General features: G+C 38.8%; 1 protein-coding gene across 3 annotated transcripts in view; it reads right to left on the reverse strand.

Moving 5' to 3' along the window:
• ADCY8 (adenylate cyclase 8) overlaps positions 1 to 27,680 on the reverse strand; it is a gene marked incomplete at both ends in the record, with an annotated part of 219,780 nt that overhangs the window by 28,321 nt on the left and 163,779 nt on the right. For 2 of the 3 annotated variants that reach the window (XM_080939054.1, XM_080939052.1), the window contains 3 exons: positions 13,265 to 13,437; positions 22,785 to 22,874; positions 24,892 to 25,093. In XM_080939054.1, coding sequence (XP_080795180.1) covers positions 13,265 to 13,437; positions 22,785 to 22,874; positions 24,892 to 25,093 — 465 coding nt within the window. The remainder of the gene's footprint in view (positions 1 to 13,264; positions 13,438 to 22,784; positions 22,875 to 24,891; positions 25,094 to 27,680) is intronic. The other variant, XM_080939053.1, reaches the window with a different exon arrangement.

Raw genomic sequence — 27,680 nt, forward strand, 5'->3', positions numbered from 1 at the left:
GACAAGATGTGCCCAGTGTGTGTCATAGTGTCATTAGTATTATGGGGGCAACCAAACACTTATTAGATTTTAAGTTTGTTCCAGAAGAGGAATTCATGCCTTGCACTGGAAATCTGACCTATAGTCAAAGGCTGGGAAGTCTTAGGGGGAATCTTCGATGGTTGTTTTGCTAAATGGACATGGTAACCTGCTTCCAAACAATTATGCTTGAACCTAGATTACTGCTGCTCTCAGCCTTAGTCAAGAATCTGATGTTTTTAGTGGGTGTGGTTAATGTGGAGACTCCCAACTGATAAACGTACTGAGAATAAGGGATCGCTTCACTCTCAGCTCCGAAGGAAATTATACCACCCCCTCCAAGGCTCAGATAACTTAAAAGAAAAGGAAGTGGAAAGAACTAGAGGATGGGAAAGGGTGCTGTGGAAAGATGTCTTCTCTTTATGAAATAGATGTTACACCCATGAATTCATAGCAGCAGTGGCTTTCTGCTTAAGACTTACCCAAGCCCGGGGCCATCAACATTCCAACTTGGAGGGTTATGAGCACATAAGGTTCTCCTCCACCAGGAAGAGCTATGGAATTTAACGATTTTGGGTTGGAAAAAAATCATATTCCTCACTGTATAGCCACTGTCAAGTTCTACTTTTTCAAATAAGCTTCTACCCATGCTCATTTGGTCAGCCTCCTTGAAATCAATGAGCAATAAGTAAACAAAAAGAGACAAAGAACAGCAGCAGTGCTTTGGGTACACACAGAGGACTGAAAGCAGAAATAATAATAATTAAGTTATAAAATAATCATACATTAGAAACTGAGAACATCTAGATTTTCCTCAAAATACTCTGGGGATTTGGATGTACATAAATATAAACATTCACACATTGGGAAATGGTATCAAAGAAATAAAAGCAGGAAAGCAAATTTACACAATATCTATCCTCAAACCCAGGCCTACAAAAGATAGTAGAAGGAAAACTCCACCACAAAGAGGGAAACTTCACCTTAGGAAAAGCAAGAAATTAATATTCTTGTGGCAAACGCCAAAAGAGAAAAGTACACCAACATAATTCTATGTCTAACAACCAAAACAGGAAACAACAATCACAATTACTTAATATCTCTTAATATCAACGGATTCAATTCTCCAAAAAAAAAGACATAGACTATCAGACTGTATACGTAAACAGGATCCAGCATTTTGCTGCACACAGAAAACTCATTTCAGCAACAAAGACAGGCACTACCTCAGAATAAAAGGTTGAAAAACAATATTCCAAGCCAATGGTCCCAAGAAAAAAGTTGGAGTAGCCATTCTACTATTGAATAAAGTTGACTTTCAACCAAAAGTTTAAAAAAAAATAAGAAAGGACACTTCATACTACTCAAAAGAAAAATTCACTAAGATGAAATCTCAATTCTGAATATCTATGCTCCAACTGCAAGTGCATCTACATTCAATAAAAGAAACCTTACTAAAGCTCAAAGCACACATTGAACCTTACACAATAATAGTGGAAGACTTCAACACCCACTCATCAATGGACAGATCATGAAAGCAGAAACTGAACAGAGACACAGTGAAATTAACAGAAGTTAAGAACCAAATGAATTTAACAGAATTCTATAGAATATTTCATCACAAAACAAAATCATACACCCTCTTCTCAGCACCTCATGGCATCTTCTCCAAAATTGACCATATAGTTGGTCACAAAACAGGCTTCAACAGATAAAAGAACATCCAAATAATCCCATGCATCCTATCAGATCATGATGGACTAAGGCCTGTCTTCAATAACAACAAAAACAGCAAAAAGTCTACATACATATGGAAGCTAAACAATGCTCTACTTAATGATATTTTGATCAAGGAAGAAATAAAGAAAGAAATCAAAGACTTTTTAGAATTTAATGAAAATGAAGGCACAACATACCCAAATTTACGGGACACAAAGAAAGCAATGCTAAGAGGAAAACTCATAGCTCTGAGCACCTCCACAAAGGAACTGGAGAGAGCATACTCTAACAGCTTGACAGCACAGCTGAAAGCTCTAGAAGAAAAAGAAGCAAATATACCCAAGAGGAGTAGATGGCAGGAAATTATCAAACTTAGAGCTGAAACCAACCAAATAAAAACAAAAAGAACTATATAAAAAATCAACAAACAAGAATTTGGTTCTTTAAATCAACACAATTAATTTTCAACTCCCTAGCCAGACTAACTAGAGGGCTCAGAGAGAGCATCCAAATTAACAAAATCAGAAATGAAATGGGCAACATAACAGCAGAAATTGGGGAAATTCAAGAAACCATCAGAACCTACTACAAAAGCCTATACTCAACAAAACTAGAAAATATGGAGGAAATGGACAATTTTCTAGACAGATACTAGGTACCAAAGTTAAACCAGGATTAGATAAATCATCTAAACAGGCCCATAACACCTTTAAAAAAAAGCACAAGATCTGATGGATTTCATGCAGAATTGTATAAGACCTTCATAGAAGACCTAATACCAATACTCTCCAAAATATTCCACAAAATAGAAACAAGAAATACTGCCCAACTCATTCTTAGAAGCAACAATTATGCTCATTCCTAAACCATACAAAGAACCTACAAAGAAAGAGAACTTCAGTCCAATTTTCCTCATGAACATCAATGCAAAAGTAGTGAATAAAATTCTTCCAAACTGAATCTAAAAACACATCAAAATGATCACATAGGCTTCATTCCAGGGATAAGAGGATGGTTCAATATACAGAAATCTATCAGTTGTAATCCGCTATATAAACAAACTCAAAAAACCCACATGATTATCTCTTTAGATGATAAGAAAGAATTTGACAACATTCAATACCATTTCATATTAAAGGACTTGGAAATATCAGGAATTAAATGCTCATACTTAAACATATAAAAGGAAATATACGGCAAACCTGTAGCTAACATCAAACTAAATGGTGAGAAACTTGAAGCAATCCCACAAAAATCAGGGACTAGACAAGGCTGCCCACTATCTTTCTATCTATTCAATATAGTACTAAAAGTACTAGCCAGAGCAATCAGACAGCAAAAAGAGGTCAAAGGGATACAAATTGCAAAGAAAGAAGTTAAAATATCACTATTTGCAGATGATATAATAGTATACTTAAGTGACCTCCAAAATTCCACCAGAGAACTTCTACAGCAGATAAACAACTTCATCAAAGTAGCTGGATATAAAATTAACTCAAACAAACCAGTAGCCTTCCTCTACTCAAAGGAAAAACAATATGAGAAAGAAATTAGAGAATAGATACCCTTCACAATAGTCACAAAGACTGTAAAATAACTTTGGTTGATCCTAACCAAGCAAGTGAAAGATCTGTATGACATGAACTTCAATTCTCTGAAGAAGGAAATTCATGAAGACCTCAGAAGTTGGAAATATCTCTCATGCTCATGGTTTGGAAGGATCAACATAGTAAAAATGGCCATCTTCCCAAAGGCAATCTACAGATTCAATGAAATCCCCACCAAAATTCCAACTCAATTCTTTATAGAGTTAGAAAGAACAATTTGCAAATTCATTTGGAATAATAATAAACTCAAGTTAGTAAAAACTATTCTCAACAATAAAAAATCTTTTAGGGGAATCACCATCCCAGACCTCAAGCTGTATTACAGATCAATTGTGATAAAAACTGGATGTTACTGGTACAGAGATAGGCAGGTAGACTAATGGAATAGAATTAAAGACCCAGCAATGTACCCACACACCTATGGTCACTTGATCTTTGACAAAGAAGCTGAAAACATCAGTTGAAAAAGGACAGCCTCTTCAACAAATGGTGCTGGTTCAACTGGCAGTCAGCATGTAGAAGAATGCAAATCTAGCCTTTCTTATCTCATTGTACATAGCTCAAGTCCAAGTGGATCAAAGGCCTCCATGTAAAACTAGGTACACTGAAACTATTAGAAGAGAAAGTGGGGAAGAGCTTTGAACACATAGGCAGAGAGGAAATTTTTCTGAAGCAAACACCAATGGCTTATGCTCTAAGATTAAAAATAGACAAGCGGAATCTCATGAAATTGCAAAGCTACTATAAGGCAAAGAACACTGTCAAAAGGACAAACTGGAAACCAAGAGATTGGGAAAATATCTTTACCAGTTCTACATCTGATAGAGGGCTAGTATCCAGTATATACAAAGAAGTTAAACTCTAGATAATCAAATAACCCTATTAAAAATGGGGCACAGAGCTAAACATGTAATTCTCCACTGAGGAATCTTGAATGGCTGAGAAGCAGTCAAAGTAATGCTCAACAACCCTAATTGTCAGGGAATTGCAAATCAAAACAAGCCTAAGATTCCACCTCACATCAGTCAGAATGGCTAAGATCAAAAACTTAGGTGACAGCAGATGCTGGCGAGGCTGTGGAGAAAGAGGAACACTTCTCCACTGTCAGTGGAATTGTAAGCTGATACAACCACTCTTGAAATCAGTCTGATGGTTCTTCAGTAAATTGGGGATAGTAGTACCTGAGGACACAGGTATACCACTCCTGGGCATGTACCCAAAATGAGCTTCAACATCTAAAAAGGACACATGCTCCACCATGTTCATAGCAGCCTTATTTATAGTAAACAGAAGCTGGAAAGAATCCAGATGTTCTTCAGTAGATGAATGGATACAGAAATTGTGGTACATTTACACATGGAGTACTACTCAGTTATTAAAAACCATGAGTTCATAAAATTTCTAGGCAACTTTATGGAAACCTGAAGCTATCATCCTGCATTAGGTAACCAAGTCACAAAAAAACACTCATGGTATGTATTCTCTTATATACAGATACTAATTCAAAAAACTTGAATACCCCAAAAAACAATTCACACAACTTATGGAACTCAAAGAGAAGAAAGGCCAAAAGGTGGTTTCCTCAGTTTTTCTTAGAAGGGAGAAAAACCACATAAGGGAAGAAATAAAGGGACAAATTGAGAAATAGGGATTAGAGAAAAGATTATCCAAAGACTGCCATCCCAGGGGAATCCAACCCATATTCACCCATTAAACCCAAGCACTATTGCTGATGCCAAATAGTGTTTACTGGCAGGAACAAAATATGGATGCCTTCTTAGAGACTCTGCCAGAACCATACTGATACAGAAGAGGATGTTTGTAGCTAACCACCAGACTGAACACAAGGACTCCAATGAAGGAGTTAGAGAAAGGACCGAAGGAACTAAAAGGGTCTGCAAAACCATGGGAAGAACAAAATTATTAACTGACCAAACCCACCACAGTTATTAGGGACTAAAACACCAACCAATGAGTTCTTATGGAGAGACCCAGGTGCATATGCATCAGAGGTTAGTATTCTCTGGCAACAATGGGTGGAGAGGCCTTTGGTACAGGAAAGGCTCATTTTCTCAGTGTAGGAAAATGCCAATGTGCTGAGGTGGGAGAGGGAGCACCTTCATGGAGGCAATGGGAGGGGGAAGGGAATGGGATTGGTTGAAGTAGGTAACATTTGAAATGTAAATAGAGAGAATATCCAATAATAAAAAAGCCAAAATGTAGGGACACAATAATTCCTATTCAAATTACACATTGTGATTTCTATTTCAGAAACAATGCTGAAACAAAATGTCAAGTAATTTACTCCAGTTCATAAGGCTAAGTCTACAGTGAAGTATGGTTATCAGTAGAGATTTTCGTGATCCTTCTTCCTTAGCTTCGATACCTTCCTGTACACATCCTTCCTGTACATGTCTACTTGAAATCACTTACTTTTAAACTCTAATTGTATCTTATTCATGGGTAATCTTCAGTGCCTATCCAAAGCTCTCAGTAGGAAGTGTAGTATGTATTAAAACTACTTGTAGATAGATAGGAAGAAGAATTAAGGATATGCAATGTGTAAGTAACAGCTATTTGGCTTTTATTATTTATATGGAATAGACCTTGGGTGTTAGATCCTTATCTCTACCATGTTTGCTAAAGTACATAATCTGGCTCTATGTTTCTTTCTCTGTCTCTCTCTGTCTGTCTCTGTCTCTGTCTCTCCCTCCCTCCTTCCCTCCCTCCCTTCCTCCCTCCCTCCCTCCTTTCCCTCTCCCTCTCCCTCTCCTTTCCCTCTCCCTATCTTACTCTCTCTTCCCTCCCTCCATTCTTTGTTTTTTGTTTCTTCTTCTTCTTCTTCTTCTTCTTCTTCTTCTTCTTCTTCTTCTTCTTCTTCTTCTTCTTCTTCTTCTTCTTCTTCTTCTTCTTCTTCCTTCTCTTTCTTTCTTTCTTTCTTTCTTTCTTTCTTTCTTTCTTTCTTTCTTTCTTTCTTCCTCTCTTTCTTTCCACTCTGTTGTCAGACTGAATGTAACATAAAAATGAAGGGAGCTTCATACTGAACTTCCTAAGATCGTTAGCTGGCAGCAGAGGGAAAAGCACTGGTTCTTCTGATTGCAGACAGACATCAACTAGACTGTACTGAGGTCAGGATGGCCTTGCTCCAGTGACGCATGGCACCTAGGTTTTGCCAGCTTCCACTTTCCCTGGTTCTTTCCAAATACTTTTTCATGTGTGGCCTTTCTTGACTTCATCTATTCCAAATTATTTTCAGTTGTGAGCACTACACATTTGTGTCTGAAGTATCTTCAGTGATTATCACTAATGACATTGTCTTGCAAGGATGATTTTGTTAGCTATGGTTTCGTTGGAAAGCTTCAAGAAACTCCTTACTCACATTTAACCTCCAAAGCTCAGAATTGGCAGTTAGGAAACACAGCATGTGTTCACGTGTACATGAGACAGATACATGTACAAATGAAAGGGAGAGATGCTCTGTTTGTAGGCACCTATTTTTCAAAATAGGTGTATGATAAATTTTAGATTTAAAATTTTCTAAATGCCTTTATTTGACCATTTCACAAGGATCAAAGTAAATGCCTTAGATGTACTTCTGAAGGAGAGCATAGGACAGACACATCATTGTTATTTCCAGGACTCAAGTGGACATTATAGGGAGACCCTTTTCAGGTACCACAATTATTCAGTGGAGTGGGTAATTATTGTTGGAACTGGAAAAAATGAGCAAAGAGTACTACTTCTCTGAATTATAAATATGGCTGCTGGTGAGTGGAATCAAGAACCAGACTTAATTACCTTCTGATCTTTTTTATAATGCCCAGTCAGATTCAAGTATTTTACGTCTATTTCAAGTTGTTAACATGACTTGATGTCAACAAGATGCCTCTTGATGTCAACAAGACTTCATAAGTGACACATAAATAGACTTTTTATTAGCAGTTAGAATGTGTGTGCATATATATACATAAAATCTATGAGAGGAAAAGGATGGTAAATTATCCAAAACAAGGCCTAAAGATGGTCAAAATTGTGCTTACAAGATGAGGTACACACAATTTAAGAAGAGTAGTGACACAATATTGCAGTAATTGTATGTGAGTGTAGACCAAGTGTGAATAAATATTGTTATGTGATTCCAAGTGAGCTGATGCTTCTTTTTAGGCACTCCCCAATTCCTACTGCATATTTCATTCTGCACATACTTCATTGGAAGCCCATTGTTAGATACTATTAAATGATGAAAATGTGAATGACACTACTTGTTCTATAAAGCTCCTGTAATAGAAGAGGAAGACATGGAAATTAATTACTTCCACATAAAGAAGTTAATGTGGTGATGCGATAGAAAGTGAGGAATAATAAGCAGGGCTTATTTTTTTTTTTTACATCTCTTTTTCTTACAACCTTATTTTTTAAGAAAAGAGGGATACATATACAGATTTTTAAAGGCATTTTGGCATAACACAATATGAATATTTTTGTGAGTACTTAATTCTTTTAGAGGTTTGATAGTATGCATTGTAATCCTCTTAGTTAGCATAAGCATAAAGTACATGTAGGAGAGCACATAACATGGAAACTGTTTTCTTGGTGAGTATAGATTAAGCATAATGACCTGTGAATACCAAAAATTGCTAATTATCTTAGCTCTTGGATTATTAATGATTTAGGGTCTAGATGTACCACACTCTGAGAGGGTGCTAAACATTTATTTTTTTTCCTAAGAAGGACTGAGGCTTTTAATTTTTGGCCTTTGTTTTTTTTGAGCTTTATATAACCTGTGAGTTGTTTCTGGGGTGCTCAGAGCTTTCTGGGGCTAGTGTCCAATTATCAGTGGCAATGCTTATTATTATTAATAATAATAAGTGAGGAAAAATAAACTAAGGAAATTATCCTTGGGTTTGTCTTAAGAACTGTGGGCTGAACTTCTAAAAATGGACACATCAACACAAGAGGGTGTAGAAGTAGAAGACCCTTTGAGGAACAGTATATTAATTTCCACTGCCAAAGTCCATCCTACAATATAACCTGTAGAGTTTCAGGAGGTAAAACTGAAGAATTTAGTACAGGTCTGAGGAAGGAGAGAGTTCATATATTCCCAGCAAATGACTGAAATTTAAGCTTCTCAAAGTTAACAAGGTGCTATTGAAGGATTTGAAGAAAGTATAGGCACTGAAAAGATGGATTTGGGATGCGTTCTTTATGAATAGAGGCCAGGAAACCAGCTAGGTAATCAAAGTCCTGAAATAAAAATGAAGAAATTCCTAGAATCCTCACTTTTGTGGAAGGAAGAGGTCAAGTTTAGTAACAAGTGTTAACACTGAGCCAATGCTTACCAGGTTTGATTTTTTAAAAGCATTCTTAAATTAAAAAAACAAAACAAAACTGGTGTTATTCTCACTTCATTGATGAGGACAGCAAGGGTTGAAGAAGTTGGAATCATTTTAAATTAACCTGGTCAAGTTCACAAATGTAGCTGGTGGAAAAGCTGAGATATGAATCCAGGCAGTTTAACTCCGAAACTGATACTCTTAAGCAATTCACCGTAGAGCTTCCTGGGAAAGAAGGCTGAAGAAGATTAGTGTCTAGTGATTGGTATGACAACAAAGAAGAAGCCACTCCTATTCTGGGCTCAGCATTATCTACTGAGACAGAGGCTGTAATGAGCAAATGAGACAAAATAGTCTCAGGTATTAGGCTCATCCCAATTTCGAAGTGGACAGGATGCCCCACCCAACGTTCTTTGTGATTGACACATTTTCCACATTTTATAATTATTCTGCCATTCTCAGGAGAAATCAGGAGCAAGGTGAAGAAATGTCACAAATGAGCATGAACTAAGTATGTTACAACTAAAGCATTAGGTACGTCTTATTGGCCATTGATGGACAGTGGGATGCAGTGTCTTCTGATCTATACTTCAGATGAGACTGAGGCCAACTGTGCTTCTCATTTCTTTCTAACTTTATTTGGTTGGTAGCAGAGAATGAAGAAACAAAGCACCAATTAATGGCTTACCTTTAGAAAGGATGTAGTTAAGAGAAGAATTTGACTATCAGCCATGAGTTTGGGATTGTCTTTGCTTTTACAATTCTTACTTAGAAGTTACTAACTTTTCCTCAAACACTTAATAACAATGATAACAATAATAATAAAACCATAATCTTCCTCCTCAAGAGGTGAGATTAAGAATGACCATTCTATGTGATAAGCACGTTTGAGAGTCATAGTAGTCCTGAAGTAATGCGATGGGACAAACTGTGTCTCCCCTTCGTTGGTTAAAACCATTCAGTATAACTGTATGTGGAGATAGGGTCTAAAGGGAGATTGCTAAGGACAGATGAAGATATTGACCTGATAGGACTGATGTGCTTATAACAAAAGGAAGGGGTCCCAGCCTTCTAATCACCGTTATTGGAGGGTCTAGCAAGAAGCTGGACTGATCACAAAAGAACAGACATAATATGAAGTCACTGATAGAAGGATGCTAACCCCAGAGGCTCGGACTGCCCCAGAAACAACTCACAGACTGTGTGAAGTTCAAAAAAAAAAAAAAAAAAAAAAAAGAGAAAAAAACAAAACAAAACAAAAATAAAAACCGTCATGCTCAATCCTTACACACCAAGAAAACATTGACTAATTCAGGTTACATCCTGTTTTACATGTACTTTTTGCTCATTGTAACTAGTAAGACCTTAATGCAGAGTATCAAACCTTAAAAAAAAAAGAAAAAAAAAGCCAAGCACTGACACAATTAATTGTATTTGTAAACATTTATGCAAAAATGTTTAAAATTTTTTTCTTTTATCTTTGTTTTTTAAAATAAAGTTAAAAAAAAATAAAAAAGAAGCTGGACCAATGCACATGAAAGCAATCCTGACCCAAAAGCCATTTGGCCCTTTCTGTAACATGTTGTGATGAAGGTTCCTTGCTGACCAGTGCAACAGAAGTTTTAAATTGAACTTTACCTGTGGACAAATTAAGGTTTATAGATGGGAAGTTGCTTTCTAATAAAGTAGTCTAGACTGAAGCTTTAAGCCACTGCTGGATCCATTAATCCTGAGGATGAAGTAGGCAAAATACACACAAAATAGGGAATGCATGCATAGCACACTACTGTCTGGAAATGCAGAATAATTGTTACCTTTTGTGAATCATCATATAATTAACATGAGTGAATAACCTATGTTTACTTCAAAATATTAATGGATAAAACAGATACACATGTAATCAAGATTGCTCTTTGGCCTTTAAAATAAAGGAAAATTGTCATTTGTAACAGACAAATCTGTCACATGAATTAAGCTGGCATTGGAAATCTAGACATTCTCAACTAGATGCATAATCTGAAACTGTTGAACTTTACAGAATAGACGGTAGGGTGGGTTTTACCAGAGCTGGGAATGGGGATTGCAAATGGTCGGTCAAATGATGGACACTTGCCCACAGGCCAGAGGGATAAAATCAAGGTCTGTTTTACACCATGGAACAAGAGGCTGTGCATTATATATTGTGCATATCGTGTAGTGTATTGGAAAAATGTTAAGTAAACTTTTAAGTGTCCTCATTACAAAAATAAGTGTTAGGCCATGCAAGTTAATTAGCTCTATTCAGCTATTCTGTAAAACATTCATATATAAAAATTATGCTGTCCAACATGAGCAGGTATGATTTGCTTGTTAATTAAAAATGATGTAAACTTTTATAAATTTAGCAGGAAAAATGTTACTAGCTCCACGGAAAATTGGTAAAGAGTATGTATGTGTGACCTGGCTGTTTAAGCCAAGTAGCTAACAGATTAGGAAACCATGCACAGACTTGCTTATAAGTGATTTATATCACCTTTTAAAAAAGTGATATAAAGCACAGTTCCAGTCTAGGGAGGACACTCACTGTGTACCGTGCCTTCTACATAGGCATGAGGACTACAGTTTGAATCCCCAGGACATACACACATACATATGTGTGTAAAAAGGCTGTGCAGAAGTAGCTAGTGGTAATCAGCACTAGGGGGTAAGAGACAGGGGAATCAGAGACAGTTGTTTCCAGGGTAAAATTGTCTACCAGATGGGTTTAAAAGAAGACTGAGATTGAGAATAATATCTGATGCTAACTTGGACTTCAGTGTGTGTGCATGTGTACGTGTGTACACATGTGATTGTGTATGTATGTACCTGAACTACACACACACATACAAACATGTTTAAACACATGCATGAATGCCACACACATAAAAAGTATCCACAAATCCAACAAGATATCAAAGGTCTAACAGCAAACAGCAAAGGCAAAAGAGCAACAGGGAAATTACCTATAAGCAGAAAATTGTTAGAATTGTGTTGGGGAGCAATTTGGCAATGTGATATTGTTTTCAAGAAGTGAATTCAGTTAACCTACAATCCAGCAAGTCTGTTTTCCCATAAAGCTCTAGGAGACACATGCAAGCAAAAGTAGGAAGGTCCTGAGCTTTTATTGATAGGGAAAGGGATTAAATTATATTCTGATATATTGACATTATAGAGTATGTACAGATTTCAGATAAAATGGACTAAATCTAAAGATATCACCTGATGTGGATCTCAGAAATACAACACTGTATGAAGATGCCAGCACAGGTATTAGAACAGCACTGGATGTCATAGATGCAGATGTTAAACAACTGGAAGGAATACATTCAGTGCTTTGGACTGAGGAGACTGCTCAGTGGATAAAGTATTTGACACTCACACATGAAGACTGCGGTTCAGAGCTTCAGAATTCATATGATTACTGGATACTCTGCAGCCTGGCTATAATTCTAGCCTCAGAAGGCACAAAAAGGGGTCCTCCAAAAACAAGTTAGAGAGTGACACCAGCCATGCCAGTGAATTTTATTGAGGTACCCTGCTTCAGTGAACAAGATAAAAGAACTAATGAAGACTATTTATGACACCAACCTCAAGATTTCACATACACGCATGACACATTTACACTCATACACATGTGAACAGACATGCATGAAAATGGAAAAAAATAACAGCAAAAATTTCCTCATTCAGTGAAATGGTTGTTTGTTCTTGGGAAAAATAGATGGGATTAGTAAGAGGTAAGGGGATTTGAACGAAGTTTGATATTCTTTATTCTTTGATAGAGAAATAAACACGAATGTTGATTATTGTTCACTTTCAGTGTCTTGTTCTTCCTACCATTTCCTGGACAAGGTCTGGTGTGATACCCTGATTGTTGAGTAGGTCAAGTGATGACCTTAGAAATATACCCAGAGACTGAAGTCTAGTCAAAGGGGGAAGAATGGTAAAGGGGCCAGAAGACACATTCTTCTGCCCTACTTCATCCCTGCTGACACTTCTGATAGCTGACTGAGTGGACCTTCCTAGGTCCAGGCTGAATCTCTTGACAACTTCTGCTGTCTGAGTCATTAACCCTCACCTTCTTCTTTGGCGTTGTCTCCCTCATCACTCATATTGTCCTGGAACTGTGTCAGCATCGAAGCTGGCTCTCAGGCCCTGTGTTCTAAGGAATCGTGACTTATACGTTACTTCTTACATTTTTCTAAATTTCAGAGATCATAATGAAGGCTCAGAATCACTCAATCCAAGTGACTGCCTTTTACCAATATTGCTATAGTTAAATTAAAATTAGACCCCACAGGCACTAGAACTGCTAATGTTGAGGAAATTAATGATTAGGTATGGAGAAAATCTAAGCTACCACATCCAACTCAGTCCAAGTTTTAAATCGTTATGATAATTGGTCTATAGTTTATATGTTAAAAATTAGAGTTTTTTTCCCCTAGAGTGGTAATCTGGACAGGGTTTGGGCTGAAATATGTTCAGTCCCTCAGATAGTAATGACTATTCCTTGCCCAGTGTTATCATTTTCATGATAGCTGGCACATAAGCCCTGTGGTGGGTACTTACTCTCCGCTGTGGTTCAGGTGGTCGTAATTCAGAAAGAGACCCGCATAGATGGTCTCCGTCAGCAGCGCATAGACAGCGATCATAATGAGCAGCACAGCCAGCTTCAGGACAGAGTTAAGCCGGAGAAATACCGCACACGTCACCATGGCCAGCACCCCAGTGAAGACAAAGTACTGCAAACCAAGAGCACAGTGGTCAGACTCACAGGATCCACTGAGCTCCCTCTCTTAGCTTTGCTGCCCACATGTCTCCAGGAAGTCAACCCGAGCCCTCCCTCCTGCCCAGAGTCTCTGCTCACTGTCTCTGTGAGTTGCACCTTCATTGACATGATTCCCCTCCAGCCTCATCTTTGTAAAATTACCCTTTTATCATTTCAGTATTTTCAGTGTTCTGCCTGCATGTATACATAATACATACATGTCAACAGAAGCCTGAAGATGGTGTCAGAAACTGCAGTATTTTAGTACTAGGGTTTACAGACAGTTGTGAGTTGCATGGGGGTTCTGGGATTAGAACCCCAGTTCTCTTGGTAAGCAGCCAGGGTTCTTAACCACAGACCCATCTCCCCAGCTTCCCAGTCTTGTCTTTGATGCCTCCTTTTTTCCCATGTCCCACAGTCAGATATCTTTAGTTTTCAGACTCTGCTTTACACCCTTCACAGATCACACCCCCTGCCCCCAGCTTTCTCCATCTACTCTCTTGGCTTTCATCTCAGAAGCAGCTGGGGAACAGTTTTCTAGAAACACCCCACACATTGTTTCTTATGTATGTGAATATGCATGAGTGCTACAACATGCACATGGAAGTCAGAGGATGGGTGGTGGGAGCTGTGGGAGCCGGAGCCCTCCTTCTACCACGTGGGTTATGGGATTTGAACCCACACCATTAGGTTTGGCTGCAAGTGCTTTCATTCACTGAGCAATCCTGGCCCTTACCCTTCATTTGTTTCCATCTAAATCTTTCCTCTGGGCCTCAGCATCCATAATAACACACTTGCGTTCTTTCTCTACCTAGAATTTCTGGAACACCCATCTGGATTTCTCACACCTCAGTGACCAGGTGAGTAACCTTTGTATCTCTTCACACGTCAGGTGTCGTTTCCTCTGAGAAGCACTCCCTAACCTATATTGTACCCTACAGAGACACCTCCCAGTCTGTGCTGAGCATTACTTCTAAAACTGTAAATTTGAAACCACCTAAGAACTAGAGTAGGGGATCAGTTTCCCAGTGTCTACACAGATAGCTTTCAGCATTCTGTAGGAAACACCTTGCTTACTTTTTTTACAAAACTATCCTGACATTTTCAGGGTGTTGGGTTTAGAGTGTGATTAGTTAAATTCATATCAAAGGCTCATTTTGATTTCAAAATCTGTAGATTTTTTTCTTGACGTGTTCAGGGAAACTGTTCAGGATGGGACTCACAGCTCTCATTGTATAGGTTAAGGATTCAGCAGCTATAGTGCCAAACAAACTGTTCATGATCTTGAAGCTAGAAAGAGGTGTCTCTGTCATCTAGACACATCCAATTTGCATGAGTGTGATACCAGTGGGAACTTCGGCTTTCATGTGCCCATTGTCATCTTTCTGCTATTACATAGAAAGGCAGCTTATATACGGATAAGGAAATAGTAAGAGTTTCTAAAAATCTTTGAGTACTGAAGAAGTGGTATGAATTTCTTAAGTAACACTAAATCACTAATGTAATCTTTTCACAAATATACATACATAAATGAAGACAGTGTGCCCCGTGATTTTTTCACTGAGGACAGTCCCCTGTATGTTGACACACGGGGCTGGTTAAGAAGAGAGTCAGGCAACGTCTCTGCCTTAGGGCCTTTGCTTGGTGCTTTCCTTACCTTGTCTCTTTTTTCTCATGAACTCGATAACTGATCTTTGTACTAATGGGAGGATAATCTATCTTCAGCTGCCCTCTAAGGCCTTTCCATGAGTAAGATTTCTATATAGGTCACCCTAATGCCTTTATGCAAGGAGCCATGTGTAAAAAGACCAGATACAAAAGAGTTCAATCTGCACATATTTTCTCTATTCAGAGAAACTTCTGGGATGCTCCATTTTAGCACAGGCTATAGGGAAGAAAAACAGATCCAAGGGGTCTTCACTGTTGCTTTCAGCACAGCACAGGATTACGTCTGGCTGTGTTGATTTAAATTATAAATCATGCATTATATCAAAACCTATGAAAATGATTGTGTTACTGGAGCAAAAAAATTTTGGGCACACAATAGTTAAATAAAAATTACAGTACATATTTATTGAATGCTCATTGTAATCAGAATGTAGGTAGGCATTGAAGGTTCAAAAATGAAATAAAAAATGTCTGGTACCTAACGGAAATCATAGTAAAAGTAAATATGAGGCAGACATGCAAATAGAAATGTACTTTGGTAGCAACATGACTGACCATGATAGGTGTATAGAAGTAAGTCATGGAGAGAAGGTTTGTCTAAAGAGGAGCAGAAAAGGTGAGTTTACCTGGGATCATAAGAGATGGACAGCAAATAGGAAGAAAAAGTAGCTTAAATCCCAGTGTAATATGGAGCAGGGAATCCAATTTTCTTGATCAAACAAAGACCCATGCAACTAATCACAAGGAGAACTGGTAACAGAGGCCAACAGAATCCATGTAACTTCTCACTTTCTCTACCTTAGCCTTATGAAGATTCGCTAGGCATCCGAAGCTATATTTTTACAGGGGATTTGTGGTTTTCAGTTTTATGGCCTCAATCTCCTGTGTTAGCAGGTTCCTCCCATCTGTGTTCCACAGAAAGGAACCAACACATTGACTTGGATGGTTTAGCTAAACTTCTACTTTAAGGTTGAGACTTCTGAAGCTCTACATACAAGAAGCATGGACGACAATGAGGTCCTGCACAACACCTCTGTTCCATTTCTACTTTGGATGAATGGTGGGAGGTGAGAATTAGAAATAAACAGAGAATAGCAACAGGGGGTACAGAAGTACCATAGCTTTGTGAAGTGATGTAAAATCTCTTTCCTTGGGTGTGAATCCATCAATTGTATTTTCTACAGTATGGTGGATTCTGGACCCAATATCACTTGTTACTGAGTTTCTCTTGGGCAAAAAATATTTTTTGTGCTCTTGTTATGTTGCCCCAGGAAGAAAGCTGTGCTCAGAGTCACATGTTTATCATTTGGCTCCAGGTATATCTGTGTAAGAAACCTCCAGAGAATATTTAAAAAATATGAAGACCCAGATTTGAAGGGATGATGTAGAGAAGTGGGAAGATACTAGTGAAAAGCCAAGAGGCCAAAGAACAAGATGTTCTATTCTGAGACTTCTCAGAACATTTGGATGACAACAAGACAGCTTTCAAAATAAAACTGGAAAGCAGAATATTCTGTCTGTCTATCTAACTATATGGCTGTCCATTTATCTGTCTGTCTATCATCTAACAATGTCATATACTCACACAGTTATAATACAGATCTTTGATAAATTATTTTCTCTTGTAATATGTGCCACTGTTATTTTAGCATGCTCTATGTTGTAATTTGTTTTGAATTCAGTTCTTATATTCAAAGCAATCTGTGTCCTGTAGAGAGATGAAGTTCCCTGTTTCTCCCAGATATTTTAATGACATGAACTGTTAAAAAGGTTATAAATATAACATTTCTCTAGTTTCAATACCATCATAGTTTTTCCTTGTAGTGTCTGTAAATTAAACTTTCAATATATTGGAATAATGTTATTGTTTTTTTTTTTTTTTTTGTTTTATTCCAAAGCAATTCAATGTGTGTCATTCTTTTGTGGAGGTGACTATGAAAATGGGTTCCTTTTGAATTTGTTGTCCATAAGTGAAAAAGCACTTAGGCACCACCACCCACTGAACACATTTGCAGCACTGAACTTCTTAGAAAACAGTGGTTTAAAATCTGTTTGAAACTATATTAAATTATTCTCTTACAGCATTCGTTAACATATAAATTGCATAATTATACATATTGCAAAGTTTTTCTCCTTGGAATGAGACTACCTATGCAGAAAAAGAAGAGACCAAATAATAGGATGATTTGACCTTTACAATTTTTGGGTGTGGCAGTGCATCTCACATTTGCATGTGAGGAAAAAGAAGGTAATTCAGGATGAAGAATAAGATGTGGCTAGATGTATAATCACAAAAGTTGGCATTGTGAGGCCCCGGTGCTGAATAAACTTAATGTAAAATGGGACAAGTTTATCATGGGTGTGGTGTTTATTGTCTCAGGGGTGAGCTGCTGGAGCACAGACTAAATGAGTTTAATCAAACACTTGTTACATAATCCATTCAAAGCACTGTAAACGTGCCCTATTATACCCCATGTTGTTCGATAGTTAACACAACTCATGCTTAGACACTATTATTCTTTCATTTGTTCTAGGAAATAGAGGGTGTCCATGGACAAGTTATATATTTCTGGATACTCAAGGCTCTTTTCTTTCAGATAATACTGACCTGGGAAATCATGAATAAAGCAAACTCCTTCAAGTCGGAATATCTTAGATTCACATAAATTGACAAATCCTATAAAGGGCTTTGTCAGCATGAAACAAACTATGTTTACACCAAAGCATGTGTTCATTAATACACAACTTTTAACTAAAGTCCTACTATGTTCCAGCTTGGATGATACAACATTCATGTTATGAAATTATCATAGCATATCATAAATTACCTTGGCAACATGCAATATTTTGTTTCATAATAGAAGCAAGAATTACTTTACACCATCACAACCAAAGGAGGAACTGAGTATTTACACACACAACTCAGACAGATTGAACTCTCTGTGCCCAACTGAGTTCTGCCCAAACCCATATCATCCTCAACTGACACTGCAGGAAGGAAAGAAATCAAGAGGACAGTTTTCAAAGGTCACCATAGTTCAAGGGAATAATCCAAATTCTGACTGGTTCATACACACACACAACCTGATCTCTAGCAACTCCAGATCACATAGCAAGCACTGTGTAAGGTGCAGAAAAAACTTGGATCTTCTGAATCTCAGCCTGGGTTCCAGGAATGGTCAAGCAGTGAAGATGACATCATCGAAGGCTCCACCGATGCACATGTTCTTGTCTCGTATTCTAAGCTGGTTTCTGGGCCAAGCTTTCTTAGGAAAGAAATTGTGTGTGTATATGTGTGTGCGTCTCTCTCTCTCTCTCTCTCTCTCTCTCTCTCTCTCTCTCTCTCTCTCTCTCTCTCTCTGTGTGTGTGTGTGTTTAATGTTTCTTGTGTCTGGGATTTGTTTAGGGAACTTTAGATGTATAGTTCACACCAATGTGGAAAAAAGGTGCTGGCTAGTTAGTCTTTTTATTTCTTTTTGTGGGAGAGGACTCAAATTATTCAGGTGTTACATTATTTAAAATTGGTTTTAGTGTTGGGTTTAAGGTCTGTTTATTTGGTATTTTATTTTCGATAATTCTATTGCTATTTCACCCACTTTTCTCTTTTGTTTTTTGTCTACAATGTCTAATCTCAGTCATTTCCTTCTAGTGTAGATTTTTTATCCTACATTTCATAGCATTTACTTCTAAATATTGTTTTGACTCAACCTATATCTTTTAGGTTTTTTAAACATATGCATAAAATTACATAATGAATCAATTGTCTGTTTATTAATTTTGCATATATAGTCTTGTCTTGATTTCCAGTCATTAATTCCTCTCTCCATTATCAATCATAGTTCTTTCCTTTAATGTCCAGTTATCATTGAGTGGAGTCTAGTCTCAGTGACTTTATTTTCTTAAACCTTGAGTGTTCTTTTTTTAATTGCTATGAGTGTTCTCAAGATTCATTCTGGAAAAATATTGAATCACAGAAAACCACATAGCTTCATTTACGGTATTTACATTTACAAGTTTTTAAAGGAAGTATCAGAGCAGAATATAATTTAGGAACAGATATTTAAAACACTGGAAGCTCTAGCCCTGCACTGCCAAGTGTCTGGGAGACTATGCTGAGTCTGAGTCAGGAAGGTGACACAGTTTTCAGCCCATGAGAGTTGCAGATACTGATTAAATCTGATGGTTATTTCTGCATCACTAGCTTCTCATCTGCCTGTGGTGATTGGATACTCTGAAGCATTCCAAGTCTCTCTGTGCCATCCTTTTCTCTACGATGGTGTGTTCCAGTACTTCTAAGCCATCTTGCTCTCTCCTGACTCTTACTCATCTATTCTCAATCACATGCTTCATCTAGGTTCAGCTCTCTGTGGCATAGTCTGAACCAAGCTCACACTATACCAGGATTCACTCCATTTGCTTCCTACCGCTGGGGACTTACTGTCTTCATTGCTTTGTGGTCATCATCTTGAAAGCTACTGTTCCATGTGTTATGTTTGCCTATTTCTATTTGTGCCAAGGGGAAATGAAGATCTAGTCCTGTTATTCATCAGAAGGGCACCTTCTTTTTCCTAAAAAATGTTAAGTACACAGTAGGCTTTGTTCTGAGGGTGGTCTCTGGGTAATTTTATAGTAATATTGCAATATTTATCTTCTACCCTTAAAAACTGTATAAATCTGATGGTGTTTGAAACATGTCCTAACTGAATAAAGGAACAACGAGTGGTGTGTGGTTACTAAAATGATGCCCCGTGTGTGTGTGTGTGTGTGTGTGTGTGTGTGTGTTGGACAGGACAGAGAGACCTGAAGACTGGATCAATTTAAAAAAAGATTGCCAGATTAAGGATGCAGAGAGCCAAACCTCTGCTGGAGAACCTGCTCTCTTGGACCCTCTATACCATAGAAAGCCCCAGCCACTCCCTCTTTCAAACAGTGATCTTTTGAAGTAGAAAAAAACCAAAGTAGACAGATTTGATTCTGAAAGAACGCTTTCCCACTGAGCCTCCACAAGAAGGCATTGAATATGACAAACTTCTGGTTTTACACGTGTGATCTACATTCATTTTATAGACTGACATGTTTTCCTTCTTCAGTTGGTACATAACTTATTTTCTCCAATTTCCTTTATTTTTACTCTTTTTTCACTATGTGATGGGCTTCTAATACAGAACTAAATTATTATTATTACCCTTCGCATTATGTAACAGCTTTGTGTTTAGAACAGATTGTTTAAATTCTGTAGCATGCTTTCAATGAGGCATGGTTTCTCACAGGGTGGGGTGATATGCAAGCATTATATCCATAGCAGAGAAAGCGAGGCTCAGAGAAATGGAATGTTTGCTTGGGAACAGACCTTTGTGTGTGCTGAGAGCTGATTAGCTTTCAGAGTTTCTGATGTCTAAGCCATTTTACTTTGGCAAACAGGAGCCTAGAGAGAGAGCTAGGTATACAAACTGAAGTGGTAAACTGTAGTCAAGCCGAGTGGTAGTTACACTGAAGAATTAGTTCTTTGGTTGTAGTTTACTGACTCCTGAGTAAGACCAAACTTTAGGCTCATTTGATCTTTTTACTTGTATTTCTAAAGTATATGTATGAACACATTTTTACATTTTGCGTGTTCTTATTTATAATATATATTGATAGCACACACAAGATCTTTAAACAGGGAATAAAATATAATGTCAGACATTTAATATGTAAATCCTGTTTTGTTCCAGGTGTTCCCTAAGCAATCAGTTTTTAAAAATTGAAATAAAATGCATTATTTAGCATGTAAAATAAACATTATATTTAACTTTTTATATCTTGGTGAAAAACTATATGTATTCCCACTGTGTAATCAATACACAATGATTAAATCTATCTATCTATCTATCTATCTATCTATCTATCTATCTATCTATTTATCTATCTATCTTTATATATGCAATCACTAAAATAGAGTGGTAGGTCCAGAAGTAAACACTTTATATTGATATATTTACTTAACTTTTATAACTCTTCAGTGAGGATTACTTTTATCCTTATTTTATATTTGTGGAATCTGAGACATAGAAACAAAGCCTTGTCATCATAAAGCATGGCAACCCCTTTTTTAGAGCTAGAAAAATATAAGTGAATGCTTGGTCCTGAGATTTGAAGCTCAGATTTATGTCCAAGAACAGAGAGTTGACTTTGAGGGATGGAGGACGGGGGGGATTCACACATTAGCATGTCATGAACACTGGCTTCATGCCAGATACATGCTAGGAGCTAGCACTTGTCAATTAAAACAGACAGCAAGGTATTCATTTTCCCATTTCACAGATGAGGAAACAAACAAGAGAAAGTAATGACGGACTTGTTTGGAAGTGAAATCCAGCTTATACCAGCTCAGACTGTACACATTTTAGATTTCCTTTCCCCTCAGTTCTGAGGCACTCTCTATACTCTTCCAAACAAGAAGTTCTTAGGATGCTGGGATCATATGAAACAGAATCTCATACATTGAGGAGGAGCCAAGTTGTGTGGTCTTCCCCATCCATCCTTGCACATCCCTGGGAAGAGTGTGTTTTCTCCTTTTAGGACTAGGATAAAGAATAAGGACGCTCTAGTACACGTGCCAGCACCAAGCCACTATAAGTGAGTTCAAAGAGAAAGAAAGGACAGAAAGGAGCGAGAAAGCAAGCAAGGCAGAAGGTAAGATCATGGTCGGGCAGGCTACTTTCTGAATACCTACTTTATTATTATAAAATGGTGTCATTAGCAGCCTTTCTTTCATACATCTACATGGAGGAATCAATGGTTCTCAGTCCAACTCTTAGGCCCAGGAAGGCCACCTTATCTCCTCTTACACGTTGGAGAGCTCTCTGAGTATGCCACCTTTTAGAGAACAAACCTACCTGTGGTCCTCTTAATATGGCATTAATTAGAGTCTCCCAGGGCTACTGGCTGTTGTCTTTCTTGACACAGAATCTCTAATATGTACAAGTGTAGATTAACAGATCCTATAGACTGACATAAAAGTCCATGGGTTAGTAAATGGCTCTGAAGCCAAGAGAGAAATGGGAATGGCAGGCATCTTCATGTGATGTCTTCAGACCCAGGGGTTCTCTGGGAACTTTCCCCACTACTTTAAGTTTGGCTGTAGCTTTCTGACTTTCTTTTCTTTTTCTATTTTCTTTATCCTCATTTATGTATTTTCTATTTTCCTTCCTCTTTTCTTCCCCTTTCCTTTCTTTCTTTGTTCCGTTCTGCCCATCTTTCTTCCTACCCTCCCCTTTAACACTGCTGGAGATGTAAATTTATTCGATCACAGAGACCCTGGCACATTCTCCTACAGGATGTTATGGGTGAATTTTGGGTGAAGTTATCAGGAGAGAAGGAAACAAAAGAAATAGATCAATGGATAGTAGGAAAGGTGGGAAAGGAAAGGAGGGAGGAAGAATGGAGATGTAGGAAAGTGTAGTTAAGGGAAAGATGAGGGGAACAGTAAAGAGGACAGAGAAGCAGAGGGCATGGGGGAAGGAGAAGATGAAAAGGGAAGAAGAGAGGAAGGAAGAAGAGGCAGAAGGAACATGGGTTCTGGAAAAGTCTTTAGGACATTTTGGCCAGTTGTGTGCCCCTGAGCTGGTGGAGATGTTCACCTCTCACCACTGGGAGCTTGCAAATAAATACCTCTGGGTAGGAGCAGATATCTGTAAACACAGCTGAGGAATTGAAAGTCAGGTTCTTCAAGGGTATCGACTTGTCAAAATCACACCACAGCTGCGGATTAAAAAGAAGAAGAAGAAGAAGAAAAAGAACAACAACAAAAAACAAAAAGACACAGGAACAACAGTCAGCGTGAGTGTTGGGAGTGGAGCAGTGTGCTAGCTGCTGCTGGAGTGTTGGGAGTGGAGCGTTGTGCTAGCTGCTGCTGGCCTTCAGCCAAAAGCCAAGGGTAGGAGGGACTCAGGGGCTCGCCTGCCAGGAGGAAACTGGTTGTTTTTCACCTCTTTTATTTAGAAAAATAAGCACTGGCTCAGAAAAAGCTTTTGCAATCGAGGCACGAAACTGGGTTAGGATGGCTGTTTGCCCCATAACTTTGGGACACTGGAGTGTGTTTGTGGGACACAGAAGAGAGCTGGGTAGTGGGGGAAGAGCCCTGGGTGAATTCACTGCCTGTTTCCAGATTCAAAGTTGGCAGAATTGAAGGGGCCCGAAGGGACACACTTTCTAGAAAGACTCTCAAGGTTGAAGTGCCAGGCATCTCCCAGCATGAAGGCTTCTGCTGAAGGCATTCCAGTGTCACAGCTACCAGGTGAAAACCTCCTCTGTGCCAGACACATGGTTCAAAAAGCCCCTCAACCATATTGTGAGGTACCTGATGTTGTTATCCCCAGTTTACAACCGAGAAATATGAAACTCTGAGAAGTAAAGTAACTTGACCAGGGCCACCACACTGGTGATGCATAGATCGGAGAACCGAACACAGGTCTATCTGACTCCAAAGCCTCCTAGCTTCCTACCACAACAATGATGCAGCGATCTCAACGTAGAGCTATCCAAATCCTTTCCAGATGCTGTCTCCAGTACATCTACCTCATCAAGAATTGAAATCCTGGCCACTACCTTGCTTCACGTAGATCAGCAACATCGCATGCATCAGTTTCAATACACTCACACTATACATCATGGATGATGATTTTCCCTTTATCTGTCTCGTTGAGTCTTTTACAACAAGGTCATCTATAGAACTTAAACACTGTGCTAGAGGCAGTCTGAGCCTCCAAGTCAGATGACAACCACTGGAAAAGCCTACAGCTTGGGTCACTGAATGCTCGGGGACCCAAAGGGCACAATGATACTTTTATCCACAAGATGTTGCCTCAAATAGACTGTTTCCACATGCCAAGTTTTTGACCGGGGTTAGATCAAACATCTTTAAAACCTAGCTGCCTGGGCCACAGACAACATGGACTATACATATACAGAAAATATGTGTTACTCTCCTGGTCTGATTATGTAGAGAAAATGAAGCCCGTGAAATGTGGATCATCCAATTAAAACCAGCCATGAGTATTATGGCACTTGGAGTTTCCTCTGAGTTTTATGCGCCCCATCACAAATGAGCCTTTAAAAAGTCATAGACACAATACTCAACCTTTCTGAAATGCAGTTTCCTCATCCATCAAATGCGGAGAATAATACCCACCTGTTGCACATAGTAGGTACTCAATAATGACAGCCTATTTTATTTTCATTTCCCCATTGTGCCCTTCACTCAGAGATATATTAGCATATTAGGATGAGCATGGGTCATGGAGCCAGACAGACCTTATTAGTAAGTTATTTCATATCTCTGAGCCTCAGTTGCTTCAGCCGTAAAGTGGGGATAAATGAGACTTACCTCATAGGGTTTATGTGGGTTATTGTGTATGAAAACAGATGTGACAGTGCTCCTTCAGTGCTTGGCACAAAGCAGGTAGAGTCTGGTACTTAATAAATACATGACAATTTTTATTTACAATTGGTCACTGACAGTATAGAAACTGAAGACTTATGAAGGTCTTTTGGAGCAACTCACCCCCCCCCCAAGAAGGGTAAAAATAGCTTCTCCTCAGAAAACCAGTTCTGATAGGGGTCAATTTGTTGTCTGTCCCTGAGCCTGGGGCCGACTGACACACAAAATTAAGGTATCAAGGCAGGGCAATGCAAGAAGCTGCTGGTTTCATAAGCTCTTGATTCTGGACTCTACAGTACATAACATACCACAGGATTGGGGGGCTTGGTGGATGCTTACAATATTAAGGACGGCTCCCAGGAAATTAATCAAGATGGAAGCAAAGATGATGACGTTGCGGGCCAGATAGTTCTCATTAATCCAACAGCAGGTTTTTCGGAGGATGAGGGGCAGACACTTATAGTCTTCTGCTGTGGTGATGAGGACCAGGGCAGAGTGGAGCATGATCAGGATGGAGAATTGGATGGTCATAGGCATCAGCCTGCAGAAAACACAAAATGTGAGTCATATGGGCACAGGCCCTCACAGCCCCACCCAACGGCCCTGTGTGCAGTTCCTCTGTAAGAAACATTTATTTTCCTCTCTCTTTCCCCCTCTTCCTTCTCTCCCTTCCTCTCTCCCTCCCTCCCTCCCTCCCTCCCTCCCTCCCTCCCTCCTTTCTTCCTTCCTTCCTTCCTTCCTTCCTTTCTTTCTTTCTTTCTTTCTTTCTTTCTTTCTTTCTTTTTTTTCTTTCTTTCTTTCTTTCTGGTATGAGTATACATGTTTGCTATTCAGGAAGTTTTTATGTTTATTTGCATTTGTGTATGTGCGAATGTGTGGTATGTGGTTGTAGATGTCTGTATATGTGTGTTGACGGTAGAGGCAGGAACTCACACCCAAAGCAGTAATTTTGAGTCAGGAGCTTATGTAGAGACTATGGAGAGATGCTGCTTATTGCCTTGCTCATCATAGCTTGGTCAACCTGATAGAACCCAGAAACAGTAGCCTAGGGAATAGCACCAACCACCATGGGGAAAATTAAGATTGCCTATAGCAAGATCTTTTGGAGACATTTTCTCAAATGTGGTCCCTATCTCTCAAAAGAGTGTAGCCTTTGTCAAATTGATCTAAAGTCAGCCACCACACAATTACAGTTGTAAGGCTGTGAAGCTGGACAGAAGTTGCTGTGTATTAGGAAGTTTGAAGGGAAGGTCCTAGTCAGAAATTTATACTTGAAAGACAACTGAAAAATAGTTTATAAGATTTGGACAGTGGAGAAAGACTCAGCAATGGAGAAATACAGGGAAGTAAGGTGCAGGGAAAGCTGCAAGGACAATCTAGTCAGTACTATGTGGGTGTGCATAGGACCATACATGGAAATACTGAACGATACTGACCTCATCATCTTAACTGAGTAAGTGTAGCAAATGCAATGATTAGAGGAAAGTTAAATAATTAGCATTTGTTTGTAAATATGCTGGACACAGAGAGGTAATGTAGGAACAATTATTGGGATGGTTGTGGACTTCTGTGCCTGCAAGTGAACAGGAAGGAGATGGTTGGAGATCTGTCATTAAGAGGATTGTTCAAGCAGAATGTGAACAGCAGTGACCAGTAAGGTTGAAGCTCAATTTGTAAAAAACCCAGTGGTCTTGAAAAAGGAAAGGAAGACTCAAAAGGACTGGAAAGAATGTGGCCGGCTGCACTGTTCATGTATCTGGCAGGGGACTGGGCAGGGGAGGAGGAAATTTATAGGAAGGGAGTAACCAGAAACATCAGATCCCTATGTTACTGAACTTGGGGTTGTAGTCTATGTTCAAGTAAGCCACCCTCTCTTCATAAGCCAATCAAAACAGCTACATTTGCAACGAAAGGCAGAAAAACCTATTGACCTCCATCCTTGCCTGAGTCTGACTTTATAAGACTGAGGTTTAACTGAGGGTCAGAGTTATATATATATATATATATAAGCTGGTCATCATTGTCTTCGTGGTAAGATGGTCTGGGAGATGCCATCTATGGCCCAGGCTCTATGCTGTCTCTCTTCCAGCATTAGGTTCCTGGGGGCTATTCTGCTCTCTTGGGGTCCAAAATTATCACATCCTCATCTCCAAATTGGGATCCCAAAGACTCTGTCCAATATTTTTTCTGCTTGCTGGACTGCTTGCACTTTACATGGGGAAGTAAGCTGAAGGGTATGAAACGATAGTCCTGCAGCCCTGGCTATTTATAGAATTTTAAAAATTATACTTTTGATTTTATGGATCACCTTCACATGGAATTTCCATGGAATTCTAGGTAGGTACAGCAGGCTTGTGGAGCAGTGAGTTTCTTGAGAGCTTGAGGCAGATGGGACTCTCTCCACCAATGAGCTGAAGAAACACTCCCTGAGAAGGCTATGTTACTCACTCAGCAAAGGCCCAGAAAGAATGCTGATAGATCATTTGTCAGCTAGCTTGGCTCAATGATAAGAAGCAGTTGCTGAGATTAAGAGTGACCTCTGTCCAAGGGTGGCACACATGTAAATTGGGAAGTGCAAGTTTTACAGATGCCAAGGAGATCAAAGTCTTAAGTGGTAACCACTGCAGGGTCTATTCAGGGACCAGAAGGATGGCTCTTGGTTTGTAGTCTGGGCTGTATAATCCTGCCTGACTATACTAATATTGCTTCTGTGGGGACTTTAATGGGAACATGCCTGCTCAGTCTGTAGAAATTGCCTTTACCTTCAAGAAACATGTATGAGTGTGCACATGTCCAGTGAACAGTTATTGACTTGGGCTTTCTGTTTAGATAAAGGATGACCTTGATGTCTATAACAGCTTATGAAAAAGGGACTTTTCACCCATGGCTGCAAGCATGGCATGTTTCTGTGTTCCCTCCAGAGTAAGAACATGCCAATGTTCTCCTTTCACTCTGGTAGTCATGCTGTACACATGTGTTATCTTGAATCATAGCAGAGGTCTCACACTGGACTTTTAAGACAGTTCTCAGGGCAGAAGAAGATTCAAGAGAACAAACATGGAGACCACATGGTTTCTCAGCTTCATCCCACCCAGCTGTCAGCACAGATTTTCATAGTCTTTTGTTTA

The sequence above is a fragment of the Micromys minutus genome (assembly GCF_963924665.1).
Source record: "Micromys minutus genome assembly, chromosome: 27".
Taxonomy (NCBI): domain Eukaryota; kingdom Metazoa; phylum Chordata; class Mammalia; order Rodentia; family Muridae; genus Micromys; species Micromys minutus.